The sequence below is a fragment of the Hetaerina americana genome, unplaced genomic scaffold (genome assembly GCF_022747635.1).
Source record: "Hetaerina americana unplaced genomic scaffold, ioHetAmer1.1.p SCAF_16, whole genome shotgun sequence".
Taxonomy (NCBI): domain Eukaryota; kingdom Metazoa; phylum Arthropoda; class Insecta; order Odonata; family Calopterygidae; genus Hetaerina; species Hetaerina americana.
Window position 1 is genome coordinate 11,375,888 of NW_027286719.1, and position 15,886 is coordinate 11,391,773.

Below are 15,886 nucleotides of genomic sequence, written 5' to 3' on the forward strand. Positions count from 1 at the left end.
AGCTGCTATTTCTCAAACCATCTTTAAAATGCAAATGGAAGCTATTAGAATCATCACCAGGAAACCTCACAATGATCCATCAAGGCCTATTATCCATGAATTAAATTTGCTACCACTCCTGTGGTTGCAAATTTAATTCATGGACCACTCCTGTGCATCTACATTATGTTTTCAATTCTAGATATAAAAAAATAACATTGCTAACTATTCTCTTAACTCTGCCTATCATCATCACTACACCAGAGGAAGGAATGACATCCATTATGGGAATATAAGAACTAAAGCATTGAAATTAGGACCCAATGAAATGGTCATCAGATTATATAAAAAACTACCCAAAAGTATCAAGGATACAAAGGGAACTGCTGCATTCAGGCATAAATAAAAAGGATATCTACAGCGCAATAGGTTTTACTCGGTTGATGAATATCTCAACAATATTCTTGATCAGAAAGTTCATACTTTTAGTTTTTAGCAATGGTCATGGTCCGATTCATGCTGGTGATCAATGATTTTTCTGAATTTGATATTGTATGTGCATGTTACAGCCAATGTTTGTGGGTTTGTGCCAAACATTTATGTAACTGTGAGCATCATTTCTTTTTTTGGAATCTTAATTGAGCCTGTGTCTTTGCTCCTTTTTGACATGCCTTGTATCATATAAGAATACACCACCCACCTGGTATTGTGATCTCTGGGCAAATACAAAGTAATAATAATAAGAGTGGCTGCATTAGCTCTGTTAAACTCATTTCAAATTTGCTATTTACTCGCATGATAATTGTGTATGCTTTTACGTAAGCTGTAGATATTATACCTCTCAATGAATGACAGTTTCAGGCATAATATGGTGGAAATCCTTCTTGATGAAAGAAGACACTTGGCTTTTCCAGATAAATTTTTTTTTATTATGACCTAGGTTTTGTTACAGCGCAATATCTTTGGGTTATGCTGTAATGAAACCTAGGTCATAATAAAAAAAATTTATGTGGAAAAGCAAAGTGTCCTCTTTCATCATTATACCTCTCAGTTGAAAATAATTTTTGGTTAACCACAGATCTGCATCTAAAAAGAGACAATTCTATTAAACTGACTGTAGAAGCCGTAACTTAATTGAAATCTATCTTAGTGTGGAGTGCAATAGCATTGGCTGAAGACATTGATATATCAAAAGGTGTAGTGTTTAGGTATAAATTGTGATTTTTTAGAGTAATTTTATTTCTTCCCGCATTAATTCCACAATAAATAAGCAATTTAACTTTATTATCACTTTTAAAATTTCAGCTGATACAATGTTTTGGTAGATACATGTTTAACATAATATGACATCAAAGAGAGGGCAGCTATAGTCATAATATAATGCATTTTAATATGATTTAAAATGAAAATTAAGATGACTCAAATGACAACTTCAAAAGGGGCATAGAAAATAAATATAGACAGGCATCCACTAATATAACAATGATTAGACATAATTTGATTATACTACACTTTTTTTCATGATCTATTCTCAAATTCTGACGGAATGGAGGATGCTTTTTCATTTTACTCCCTCAACTAAAACTCAACTAAACATGCCCAAATATGGGAGCTGAAGCACAATACCATTGGTCGCGATTTTTGTAGTTAGGAAGATCTTTCTGAGTTTCTGGGATCAGCAATACATTAGCATGGCATACCTATATTCAGTGCATAAGTGTGATAGATATATCCTGCCGTCAGTGATTATGGGTAGGCCAGGAGAGAAAAAAGGAAATGAGAAGCAAACAGTGAGGCAGTGATGCGGGGGGTAGAGCAGTAGGGAAGAAGGGTGGCCACAAGCATCACATCCTGAAATGCCCAACCCAAGTGTCACTTAGCAAAGCAATTTCGTAAAATTCTCATAGTTTGACAGTTGACTCTGATGTATACTGAAGCAATACTGAGCTGTCAGTAGCCTTAGGATCTGCCCTACTTGGCCTCATCACATTCTGATTGCATTCAATTCACACATATGCTCATAGAGAGTTAATCTTTCTCCTAAGCGACTTCACTCAGTAGATGAGCTAAGTACCCTACACTAACATGAATGCTTGCATTCAAATTTAGTAGTTATACTCCCACTGATGAAAAATTCTATGCATAGGCATCTTTGTAGATGAATTGTTGGAGATACAGACATATTTCACTGATTATCCTTCTGGGTATTAGATTAAAGATCCAAAGCTGAAAAAAATTATTAAATCAGTAAAAGAAAAATTCGCATTTTTCTGAACTTTCATTGTTTTGACATTCATTGAAACCAAAAATGATAAAATTAATTAGCAAACTATGTACCAAATGCAGATGATCAAATGTAAGTAAAATTATTTAAACATATACTTGAATTCAAGAAGATTTGAATTACCTGAACGTCATGAACCCAGTAACCGCATGTGGTGTCAACAATTCCCAATGTGGCCACTGCATGCCTTGCATATTTTCTGGGTGATGGAATAGTTAGTCCTCCTTGGCTGAGGTACGACGATGAGGCTACAAGTTTGGTTTTTACATACGATGGTGTTAAAGTCTGAACATCAATGCCTGATGATCTGCATTCTATTCTGAGCGCTTCCGAGAAGTAATACACATATGACTGGAAAAAAAAGGTAAACTTAGTAAAATAGGCACCTATTTACAGTGTGCTTTATGAAGTTACTACTTATTTATACCACATAAAACTAAATTAGAATTGTGCCCAGCCTTTCAACTGCAACCAACATTTAAGATCTCTTCTAAATGAACTTAAAATAAGTCTACTCCTTCAGCACTGAAATATATTTTTTAAGTGACCTAACTAATGAAGGCACTGGAGTTTCTTGAGCAGCAAGCCCTAAAATTATTGAGTTCGAAAGGCAAAGAGTCTTCAGTGAAATTATAAGAAATCCTAGTTAAAATGACATTTGCCACAGTCATGCACATTCTAGAAATTGCTCATACATGCTGACTGAGCTTTGTCTACACTAATTTTGGGATAAATTCTTTTGTACTGTATGGTTCAAACTTATAAGGTCAACATGGTTCAACAACTGGAAGAAGAAATAATGAAAATATCTTACATCTATACATGTAACACCAAAATATGAGTACCAAGCCAAACTAGTATCTGAATATCTTCTCACCAAGCCAAAGTATACCGCCAGCTAAAGAAGCCTGGAATCAATATCTGTATGTCCTCTAATGCAATTAAAATTTATTAAAAGGGAAACAGTACAAGGTATATTCGCAAAGTAAAGGCCGCTTAAAGTTTAAGGGATCATCAGCTGCCCTAATTCCTCAAAAGTTGCACCTAGATTATGGGTCTACACTAATGACCAGGGGCGTATTAACCCTATTTGCCGCTCTGCGCTATAGTCAATGTCTGCCCCCTCCTTAAGGAATTAATTTTCTACATTTTCACGTTAATAAAAAGAATGTATCCATTTATTCTTTTTCAACTACTTATACAAAATATAGACTTTAGAAAGGAAACGCTAGAATAATTCATATGAAATATGTATAATATTTATTTTGAGGTACTTACTGTTCAAGACTAGAACACAAGACTAGAATTCCATCAATTAATACTTTGACTGATAATAAATTTACAATTTTTTAATAGCGTGATCATTTGCAAGACAATGACTAATGTAAACACAGGATTTGCGCTCCTGGCGGCTTATGGTGGAACCTTTTTTCTAAAAAAGAAAAGGCTCGGGATTTTGAATCAATATGTTCGCATTAAAAAAAATTGAAAAAAACTGAGGAAATAAAAATTCCGGGACTTGTGCCACCCCCTGGGACCTAATAACTAAGGGCTAATGACAAAGAAAAAGTTAAGCAATGGAGTTGAGACTTCAAAAATGGCCAAAAAATGTGCACGATGGAGAGTGGAGTGATACATCCAGTATTTAGACTGATGAAATCATTCAACAAGTAGACTAAGAACTGTGATCTGATTGATCATTAATGTTCTACCTGATCTCCACTCCTTGGACACATTACACAAACACACTTTGCTTTTCCAAATAGAATTTTTTTTCTTATGACCTAGGTTTCGCTATGGCCTGAAGATTTTATGCTGTAACGAAACCTAGGTAGTAATAAAAAAAATCTATGTGGAAAAGCAAATTGTATTCTTTCATCATAATATCTCTTGTTTCCACTCGTTTCAGAAACTTAAATGCTATTGTATCAATGAGACAACAATAAATTGGATTAGAGACTTCTCGTCAAATTGCAAACAAATAGTAGTCATCAATGGGTTGTGCTCAACGGATATAGATGTAACTTCAGGCATCCTTCAAGGAAGTGTAATAGGGCCGCTTCTATTCTTAATATATATTAATGACTTAAGCAAACACGTAAGTAGTAATTTCAGATTATTTGCTGACGACACGGTGTTATACAGGGAAATAAAAAGCCAACTAGATCACAAGCTACTCTCTAGAGACATCGACACAATCTCGGATTGGTGCAAGGAATGGGTATTAATGCTTAATATAGACAAATGCGCAGTTTTGAAATTTTGGAACAAAGGAAGTGGCAAACAGGACATAAACTATGAAATAGAGGGTTCAGCATTAACTGCGGCCAATCAAGTTAAATATTCGGGGGTAGTTCTAACACTATCACCTTTCATGGGGCACACATATCAGGGCAATATGTGGAACTGCTTTAAAGAAACTCAACTTCATTAAATGGGTGGTGGGAAAATGTAATGAGCAAGTTAAAGAGAGGTATTATTTTGCTCAAGTTAGACCTCATTTGGAATATGCCACAAGTATCCTTGGAAGAAATGGATCCTAGGGAGAAAATTTGGTAAAAGAAATTATGAAGTCCAGAGAAAATCCACCAGATTCGTTAAAATTGTTATGATAAGAACACAAGTGTGACAGGTCTCTTAGGGGATTTAGAGCTGAGTGCCACTTGAGATACGAAGAGAACAAGCGAGACTTAGGCTCTTAGAAAGGTTCAGAACAAACGAGTTTAACGATGGCACTAAAGGAATTATAATGGTCCCGCACTACTTAGGTAGATCAGACCACAAAGATAAAATAAGGAAGATAGATTCCAATGCAGATAGATACAAATACTCAATTTTTCCCCAAACAATCAGGAGTCATAATAGTAAGAAACCGAAGTCACTTCAGAAATATTAAAAACATTTAATTTACTAGTCTGAACAAAATTAAACATTTCAAAGACATCAAGTATATTTGTAGGCGCATGTTTATGTTAGTTGGTAGTTTGTGTGTTTGTATTTACGTGGGTTGTAAGGGTTTTTGAATGACTGTACACCATGTTTTCTTTATGGATTGCATATATTTGTGGCTTTTTTTTCTTAATTATGGGTGGTGCCATGACACCCCCCACCACATACCCCTGTGGTGGCTTGTGGGGTACTAAGTAGATGTATATTACTATTTACAAGATAGTTACTGAAAAGCTCTGATATCAAAACTTGTTCGCAAGGTGGGTACCGAAAATGCTTACCGACCGACACAAAGAGCAAAGAATGTTGAGTGGCAATGTTCAGAGCCATTCAAAATGGATTAATTCCTTCTCCTATGAACCTATGCAGTGTATTCATTCTTCTTCAGAGAATTTTTAACATTTAAAATAGTTACCCTGTTGTCTTATAGGTTACATTTGTAATTATCATAATATTATTTAAGTCAACATTTTAGCACACTTTTCTCAATTCAATACTAATTTTACGTATTTATTGTCTATTTAAAATAACCTTTATTTTCCAAGAATGAATATCCCACATTTATAAATTAACAGTTAAATTAACATCTCCTGAAAGCATTTCAATGGCGCACAGCAATTTTTAAGTCTATTGGAAAGAGATGGTGTACACCAAATGGATTTTGGGAACTGAACTAGGCATGTGACATGATATCAGTGAGTGTGAGTAATGAAATTTTCAAGTTACATGAATTTGTGACCTCACTTGTGAACTCATCAACTCATGTTGACACTACCTGTACTGGTGGATCTGATATCCTTTTTATATTTAGCTACCTCTACAATGGATTGTTGCCCAGCAAAACTCAGGATTTTGACAAAACTTCCCAACCCGTCCTACATCATGGCATTCATCAAATACTCAGAGTGAAGTGTTCCAGAAAAGGATTCTTGAAAAAATGTTCACTGCACAAACAGATGGCAAATGATGGTTTCATGTACATGATACAAAATTACTATATTTGACAGCATTTAAGACAACTTTTTTTTTGAAAATTAAGGTTGAAAAAATCACCCATGTCTTGTGTGTGAAGTTAAGGAAATGACACACTCTACTATGCTACAAAATATCATTCAACTGCCACCAGTTTCAATATATATCCTTCAGCCATATCATCATCACCTGGCTACATCATCAGATGATGATGATAGACTGCATTGAAACTGGTGGCAGTGAAGTTATATTTTGAGGAATATCCGAGTGTTTTTATTCCTACATATCATGAAGGAGTTCCACCAAGTTATGTCATCCAGCATTACATACATTATATGTGAAGATTCCAAATATATGAGAGAAGATTTAATACTGAATTTTGTTTTTACTGCATTATATTCGCTAATATGTAATATTTATGTAATTGAAGAACGTTGTAATCCGGGTTGCTATCATTAAGGTTTTTGCTCCTATGTGACTTGAATACCACGTTGCTTGTTCCGTAATGCCAAAAGAGATGTGGGAGAGATATGGAAAAAAATGGATACTATGTCATCACAACTGATCATAACGAAACAGTGTGTGCTCTTATTACTGAGTGGAATAATTTGTTTTTAAAAAATGACCCAAATACATATGGCAACAGGGGACAAGAGATCAAGCTACATAATGCAATTTAAAGAACATTTTGTCCTGTAATTACATTAACGATTCTGCCATCCATTTGGCTATCCTGAAACAAAAGAGCTTAAAGGAACTATAATTTAAGTTGGAGGGGTGTCAAACTTCCAATGGAATGTGGATATTTTGTTCTTCTATGTGCTTTACTGCAATGATGATGCATCATATATGCCATCATATACAGCTTTTATATTATGTGTAAGTAAAAAGCGGGCATGGTAACCTACTGGTTAGAGAATCAGCCAGATGACAAGAATAATAATGAACAAATAATAACTCTTTTCCACAAGATATTGATTTATTAAATGACTGATTTTGAAGTACCTACTATGTCATTTTAAGGTCTTCATGAAACCGGTCATGTTATAAATCAATATCTAGTTTAAAAAAGTTATCATTTGTTCATTGTTATGTTTGAATGCCGCCATATCATGCCTTAAACTATGCAATTTATGCTGAAAAGAGGGTCAAGAGTTCATATCATGGGTGATGCAGTTAATAAATAAGGTAGCCACTCATTTTCTGCATGGGATTTTCATTCTAGACTTTGACCTTATTTACACAATGAGCATGCTGTCTTCATTTTAAGAGCTTTTCCTGCAGATTTACAATTTGAGTAGGATTTGGATTTGATCTGTGCTTCATGTTGATCACCCCTCACTTCACAAACTGTTAGTATCACTGAAATCGGTATAACAAAACTTTTAGCTCTTGACAGGGCCTGGGTGCACAGAGGACTATGAAAAACATGAACAGTTCATGCATATAAACGACACCATGTTCTCATTGGAAACTTTCATTTAATTCCCATATAGTCTCAACTCAAATATGTTTTTGCTGATTTCTTATCCAAAAGTCCAGCCCATTTCTCAAGTTCCTTCTGAATTTTTTAACAAGATGAGCATCTTTTACTGATTCTTGATTTCCAAAATGACCACCCCGCTAACCCCACCTAAAATCCAAGTAATGTGATATTCTGAGTGATAGAACTTATTTGCAAACCAAATGGCCGCACATCCTACCCCCAATTCATCAATTTCACAGACCAGGGTGAACTCTAACTTTACCTATCAAAGCCAACCTTCAGATTCATCATGTCCAATACAGTTTTTTACAACCACCTGATCATCATATTGCTCATCACAGAAGATAAAGAATCTTACAAATTCATTTATTCTAGAATTACAAGTGATTCTAGTTACACACAGAGAGAAATGTTTTTTTCAAGAGAATTTTTCTGCATAAGAGTGGAGGAGATTAAAATGCTATCCAAACCTAATTAGGGGTACAATCTTTCAAAAAAACATAGATTTATTAGAGTTATTTCTCTTCAGAGATATCTAAGGCATCAAGATTGTACAACAATGGCAATTTTATATACCAAATTGTAAATAGATTAACTGCCTGCCCTATATATCATTTTCAAACAAGCATGGATGATATTACAAGATAAATTATTTATTAATGATGAAATTGAACTGTTGATGTGACATACTATTTATATCAAATGACTTGCCTGACAACCAATATAATGCCTGCCTATAATCCCTAACAATCAATATAAGCTCTGATGAATAACTATGTATACAGCCACAATTTACACTGGACAATTGCAACCTTTACACCCATCGCTCCTTCTGCATTAAAACTGCTAAATGGATACTTTTGCATGTTTTTAAGGAGTTGGCCCGAACTGTAGCTTCCCTTTCCAAGGGTGCAAGTTGATTAACTTTATACACCATATGTAGAAGGAAAAACTTGAGAATCTCATTTCCTTGCGAAACGTTTAGAATCATAATTGAATCGGCACAAAGATTTAACAGCCCAACAATAGCACTTATCGTACTAAATTTAAACAAAGAATCTGCAATGTGTTTCAATTATTATTGCGGCTGGATATAATTATGGTGAATTCTGGAAACCAGAAATCCAGAGAAAATATTGTTACTCTACAGGATTATACATGACTCAGTACAATAACAAGAGAATGAACGAGGGGCCTAAAAAATCTAAGGACATATCAGAATACTTTCAGGTTTTCCAGACAGTTCAAACTTTTTCCATATTTTTTCTCACGATTTATAATATAAGTAAGCTCATGAAATGATAATGACAATATTATCCTCTATAAATAAATTCAAGATACTGGCATGAACCAATTTATTCACTAAAATAAGAATATTAATTTTTTAGGCAAGAAAACTTTAATTATAAAATGAGAAATGTTTGTATAAAGATAAATCAAAAAATAAGTGAAGCAACACATCTTAAATAAAAATCACTGGAGAAAATGGTTTCCTTCCTTGATATATCAATAACTGACTTTGAAAGTAGAAGTTAGCAACTTGAACATTTTAATTGCTAGAATACTTGCGCATACAAAATTATCAAGACATAACACACATTTGACTTAACTTAAACATAAACTCAACATAACTAGAAATATGTTTCATTAAAATCATTGGGACAACTTAGGAATTAATTTGTATGCTCTACAATCCAGCTGATCATCAATTAAGTGTTTTCATAAAATGCAATTATCTGGAAAACCAAACGCACTTATTCATACTCATATAGAAAACGGTGATGAAGTTAGCCTTATTAATCAAAAGAGAGATGGTGCTTTTTTCCACACTTTATTTTTAAGTCGACCGGTTTCGTCGCATAGGCGACATCATCAGGTACATAGATTCAGTGAGTTCCAGAATATATAGTTTTTTGAGAGGGGGAGGGGAAAGAGGCGGTGGTAAAGGGGGGGGGGCGTGGGTGACTCAAAGGGAGGGGTGGGGGGGTATGCCGTTCACAGCGGGGATTGGGGCATCAGGTATTGTGGTCAGAGAAATATCCAAAAGGGGGGATTGCTTACAAAAATATTCTCGTTGGCAATTTTTCCTGCCTTTTGATGCTTCCTTATCTCCAGCTCCTCCAGACAATCCATTCTTCTTCCCTTTTTCTCGAGGTGAAGAATCTCTGGGACAAAATCGCTCCTGTGGTCACTTTCCCATAGATGTTTGGCAAAATGGGATCTGTTTAACTCAACGTTTTGTAGATGTCTTCTGTGTTCTTCTGCTCTTACTCTGAACGACCGTCCAGTCTAGCCAACATAACAAATTTCACAGTCACCACATTGGAGTTTATAAATACCACTTCTATCACTAATGTCAATATTGTCCTTGGTTTTGTTTAACACAGCCCTTAAGTTACATTTGTTGTAATATGCAATTTTAAAACCTTCCTTTGGGAAAAGGTTGGCAATAGACCGCGTAATCTTTCCGTAGTAACTAAGTTTGCACCATCGTTTCTTATTTTTACTAATTACAGATGATTTATAAAACAGTCTCTGTGCTCGGAGGGAGCGTTTTTTATCGATCATTTTACTAATGACACTTTCTTCGAAACCATTTTTCACTGCAATGTCTTTGATTACCTTGATTTCCTTGGCGAAGGTCTCGGCGGACCGGATGATGTTGAGAGATCTGTTTAGCATGGAATGGAAAGCGGCCATCTTATCGGAGGGGTGGTGACGGGAGTCGGAGGGGATGACATGGTCTGTGGCAGTTTCTTTCCTGTAGATTGCGAAGTCGTAGCCTTTTTCCGTGGTTGTAATTGTTAAGTCCAAAAAGTTAATACTATGGTTGGTTTCTTTTTCACAGGAGAACTTTATATTTTTGGATTGGGAATTTAACTTATTCAAAAATATGTCCGGTTGTCTCATTGTACCAGTCCACACTGCAAACACGTTGTCAACGTATCTGTACCAACAATGTATAAAACTGGTGTTCACTGAATGATCACTGAATAACCTTTCCTCAAAGTCGTTCATATGTAAGTCCGCCAAAAGTGGTGAAAGAGGTGACCCCATTACTAAGCCGTCCTTTTGTTGGAAGAACTTGCCATTGAATTTGAAGTAATTCTCTTCCAGACACACTCTTAGTAGTGCCAGAAACTCGTCGAGGAAGGGTGGTTCAGCTCCGGCTTTTCTTCAATGTTTCTTCGGCTACTTTAACGGCTTCAGAAATTGGAATATTGGTAAGGGAAATTGGAAAATTGGAAGACAGGAGCTCTCTCTGGGTAAGATGTTGGCATAGTTCCGTTGAGTTCTTAACCCCGTATCTTGGCTTGAAACCTGTGACTTCTCTGAAGAGTGAATTTAGATGGGAGGCTAGTTTCCTTGATGGAGCAGCAACACTGGAGACTACTGGTCTTATTGGCACATTTGTTTTGTGTATCTTTGGGAGACCAAAGAATCGTGGAGTTTGCGGGTTCATCACTGTCACTGTGTACGTCTCACTTGGTTTGATGATACTCGGGGCAGAAGTGAGGGCCTTCTTCACTAATTTTTGGAATTTGTTTTTAGGGTCACATGGTAGCTCCACTATTGGGTTGTTGTCAATAAATTCGTAGCACTTATTAACATATTTGGTCTTTTCCATCACTACTACTGCATTGCCTTTATCCGCTTTTTCTAAAATTAAATTTTCTTCCTTTAACAGCTTTTGAATGGACTTTAAGGATTTTAAATCGTTTGATTAATATGGAAATATTATGGGAAAGAACAGTTTTCAATCTTCTATCACTTTTAAAAAGGGCTGCATCACAGTCCACGATTAAATTTTTAAATATAAAGTAAATACTAATAAAAAGTTAGCCTTAATTTATCAGTAATTTCTTAGAAGCAAATCTAAATTTCAAGTCAAAGTTCTGCAAGCTTTAAAATTTCTTCCCTTTGAATCCATCAGGCTAGATCACAAAGTACATCCCATGATAGCATCATAGCTGATTAAAAAAATGCAGCCACTGTAATAATAAAAAAATCCAGGATATCTTGTAACTTTCCAGGATCTCCAGACACTTTCAAAACACAGGGCATTTCTAGGCAGCCCTGTTTTTTCAGACACTTAGCTAAAAAGAGGGCAAGGTGCCATTCGAACGAAAAATTATTGGCACAAAATTAATGTGTAATCCAATTACTAAATTATTTAAAGCATATGTGACCCAATTGAATAGCAGAGTGCAATTTCTTATTCGCAGTCGATTCCATTGGCAAGTGGAAGCCCTAATCAACAATTACCTCCTAGATTACACTTTACCATAAATCAATCACATAAAAATGTAAACTATACATAATCAAAAGCTTATGCGTTTCACATTGGACGCCATGCCAGTTTTCTTGTTATCTATATAAATTGGGAACCATTTTAGCTAGCAACAATTGTTGATGATTTATTACAGATGAACATCTTCACATATTTATTTAACAAAATCAAAATTTAAGCTATATTTTTACAATAAATCACTGAAAAGGTACTTGAGAAATGAACTCTTTAAGTGGGTTTTTGGTTAATATTACTCATGAAATTCATACATTTTGGTATAAAATGCTCGCTAACCAGGATAAAAATTCATAAAAAATGTATTTTAGCTGACTACCAATTAACAAGCAAAAAATATCTTTTTTTTTCTTCGCATTTGCAATAATTGGTATTATCACACAGAGATAGAGGAAAAGTGAACTAGAAAACCTACATCTCAGAATATTCATTCACAACATATTACTTCAAGAGGAACAGCTAAAATTAAAATCAACAAATTTATACTTTCTTTGGGGATTCAAACTCTATTGGTAACACACTAACTGCACCATATAGACTAAAACTTATTTTTGTGATTATTACCTGTATGTAATGTTTCAATGTATTCCTTCCTTCAAAGTCCTTCATAAAAAATAAAATTATTTAAAATGGTCGTATTTCAGGAATCTAGTAGCAATAAAGAGAATTTGATATGCATGTTTGTTCTTTTGAGGTAACTTTTGAAGTGAATGGATTATGGCATCTATCAAGCAAATGCAAGTTGCCTCTTGTACACAAAAAAGTAACAATATACAAATAAATATTCTTCTTACCTTTGATGATGAATATACGTTCAACCACGGTAAGGGGTGCATTCCTGCAACTGAAGAAATATTCACAATGGCACCTTTTCTGGCTTCCACCATGGATGGTAAAATCAATTTGCTCATCAAAGTGGCAGCTCCAACATTAAGATTTATAACTGTCCACATGTCATTTTCAGACATATAAACAACTGGACCAGCTCTTTCACTTAAATAACCCACATTGTTTACTGCAAAAAAGCAGATAAATTAGCTATCCGACGCACTACAGGAAGTGAATGTCAGTATATAGTTTGCATGCTTTATCTCCAAAGATTACCAAGAATTCCCACTTGTATTCCCTCTAACGCTTTTCCGATCCGATCGTAGACAGGTCTCCCTTCACTGAAGTCAACAGCTAATGTTTTAGTCGTAACACCACATTCTGACTCTGTATTGAGTAAATACAAGCATTAAAACCTGATCTGTACTCAGCGGCTTTTTAGGGGGAATCACAAGCCTACGATGTAGATATAGAGGTAGGGTGAAACAGAAGGAAATGGTCAAGAATTAGATATTTCAATAATGCATGCACAATTCATTTACCAAGTTTTACTCGTAGTCGTCGTATTTAGAGGAGGCGACCGACAGCTTATGTCATTTGCGCACTCATTTGTGTACCCCTTGGCGCCTTGCGTTAAAAGCGAGGTCCACCGCTTAACGTCCCATCCGACGGACGGCGTACTCACTCAATGTGCCTTAAGTAGGGATCGGAATACTTCTGAAAATATCCGCGGGGTTTGAACCCGAGCCCTCTGGGTGTGAAGCCAATACGATAGCCAACGCACAATCTCAATTCCCTTAAGTTTTATTCATTCACCGACCGTCACTTTGAGCTGATGCAGGTGAACTGTTAAGGCATTCTGTTTCGCAGAAGCTATCACAATGAATTATAACATATAAAGTCTAAATTAACCAAGCGTCTCTGCTGAAGAATTCAATCTTCTCACTGTTAAGTGAAACGTTGTGGAAAAATGAAATTATTCCTAGTGATACTTGCAAATTATCATAGACTTTTACGTACCGATTTCCTGAGCCACTTGATTAAGCTTTTCTGGATTTCGACTGATAAGGAACACGTTCAAACCTCGTCGAGCTAATTCTTGCGCATAAGATTTCCCAATACCATCAGTAGAACCGGTGATAACTATACATAAAATGAAGTAATCCGTTAATAGGGAAGGGAGGTTTAATAATAAGCCGTGCGGGCACAATAATTTTATCAATAGTTCACTTCACTCGGCGTTAAATATTAAAAATCAACACTTCCAACTGGCTTCCATAGGAAAAAACATACCAGCCCATTTTCCATACTTCACAGCCAAATTAATTGGAAAGAACGTAGCATATAATCTAACTTTGATTTCTTTCCATATTGTGATTGTAAGTGACAAGAGTACTTTTCCAACGTAGAAATACCCTACGATCGTGAAGAACTCATCACACATCATTGCAGTTTTGGTCATTTCTCTCCACAGGAGCACAGGAGAATCTGACGTGAGAGCCATTCCGAACCATTCATAACAAACCCCACCCCCTCCACCACACAAAATAGGCCGCGTACACAGCCCAAACAATTGCGTAGCGATATCTCTTTCGCGTAAAGATTTCTCAACTTTCGAAATTATCGCCTTTTGCGTCAACCTGCTGGAAGGCGACAGTATTCGGCTCGGAGGTCAATTTAGAGAGGAATTGCAACTATTGGAAATTATTTTTGCCACATGCTCTTTTATGTTTTGACTAATTTATGTTTTTTTAGATACGTTAGACTCTTTCAAATCTGTTCAGCTCTTGATCGTAAGATGAAATACCTGTAGCCTGTTTACCAAATGTTATGGCCTTAATCAAAGCTTGATATCTGCGTGAAACGAGCATAGTTTATCGCTTAATTTCATTTAATTGATGGAAAAGTAATACCGAATTTGACGAAAAGACTCAATTTTCTAAAAAAACTTGATATGTAAATGGGACTTTGACAGTTGTAGAGTTAAAAGTAAGCTTAGAGTGCAACCTGACCCAAGCACTCAGTATATGCGGGCGAAGCACTCGAATTGCTTGTTGGGTTTCAGAGTGAGGGATATTACTATTGGCATAACCGGTAGTGTTAAGTTAGTATGTTTTCTTTTCTGTCCACTTCACCTTTTTTATCCTTCTCCACACCCACGTTTCACCAGCCTCCAATATACACCTATCGTCTTGCACCAACGACCACATTTCCACGCCGAACCAACCCACTCCCCTGCAAAACTCCACATCAATGTATAACCGCCTTTCCTTAAAATCCTTACGCAGCGTCTGTCGTCAAATATAGTCTCTTTCTGAAAGCTTCTTTGTCGAACGTAATTCTTCTTTATATGTTCCTACTACTTTGACTAGTTAATCCAAAACAATTCCAATGAAAGAAAACTGCCCCAAATGCTTTAGTTTTTCGAACTCCTATTTTATTTTAGCTTTTAATTTAACTTAGCTTTTATATTTTTCGAAAACCACGGAACCTTTGTTTTGTTTATTGGATCCTCATCCCATACCTAACGAACTGACATTCCAATTCCCTGAGGATTGCTTGCAACTCCTGGTTGACTGGTTAACCGAAGACTGATCTACCGCATACCTTATTTTATGAAATGTGCACCGACTTTTGCGTCTTATCTTGAGATCTGCCCGTGCCTTTTTATTTTTTTTTCTTATATACACGGGTAATAATGACACCCCTGTCTTACTCTTCTTTTTAACACCATTCCGAATCTCCACCAGCCACTCTGCCTGAGCAGTCTAAGACATGCACAAGTGACATACATGTAAAAGTCGCCTATCCTTCCAATCTACTCCTGTTTTCTGCAATACATTCATAAATTCTACCTACTTACTCAAACGGACGCATTCTCAAGATCTACGAAACAATCGAATGCATCCTGATTGTATTCGATGTATGTTCCTCTATATTGGTGACATTACTGCTTTAGGATCACGCCTGCCTCTACCCCTTCCAGAACTAAGACATATCACTGCCAGAGTAAACCTTTGCCCTCATTTTAAATCATATTAGTGATGATCCTAAGTATCGCATTAGCTGCCAGTGAAATCAA

At 35.8% G+C, this 15,886-nt stretch overlaps 1 protein-coding gene across 1 annotated transcript; it reads right to left on the minus strand.

The window, feature by feature from the left end:
- Positions 1-1,244: 1,244 nt before the first annotated feature.
- On the minus strand, positions 1,245-14,323 carry LOC139687015 (hydroxysteroid dehydrogenase-like protein 1). The gene is made up of 6 exons (XM_071584104.1): positions 14,098-14,323; positions 13,825-13,947; positions 13,081-13,191; positions 12,771-12,991; positions 2,387-2,614; positions 1,245-2,205 (listed from the first exon to the last, which is right to left on the minus strand). Exons 1-6 carry the CDS (start codon positions 14,306-14,308, stop codon positions 2,116-2,118), a joined length of 984 nt encoding a protein of 327 aa, XP_071440205.1. The 5' UTR covers positions 14,309-14,323; the 3' UTR covers positions 1,245-2,115.
- Between the last annotated feature and the right edge of the window lie 1,563 nt (positions 14,324-15,886).

What these genes read in the sequence shown, in the direction of transcription:
- LOC139687015 (XM_071584104.1), bottom strand. Translation starts at nt 14,308, where the DNA reads ATGGCTCTCACGTCAGATTCTCCTGTGCTCCTGTGGAGAGAAATGACC. An exon ending in AATACAAGTGGGAATTCTTG is followed by an intron (nt 12,992 to 13,080) that starts GTAATCTTTGGA and finishes GCTTTTTTGCAG; the next exon opens with TAAACAATGTGGGTTATTTA. An exon ending in ACGTATATTCATCATCAAAG is followed by an intron (nt 2,615 to 12,770) that starts GTAAGAAGAATA and finishes TTTTTTTTCCAG; the next exon opens with TCATATGTGTATTACTTCTC.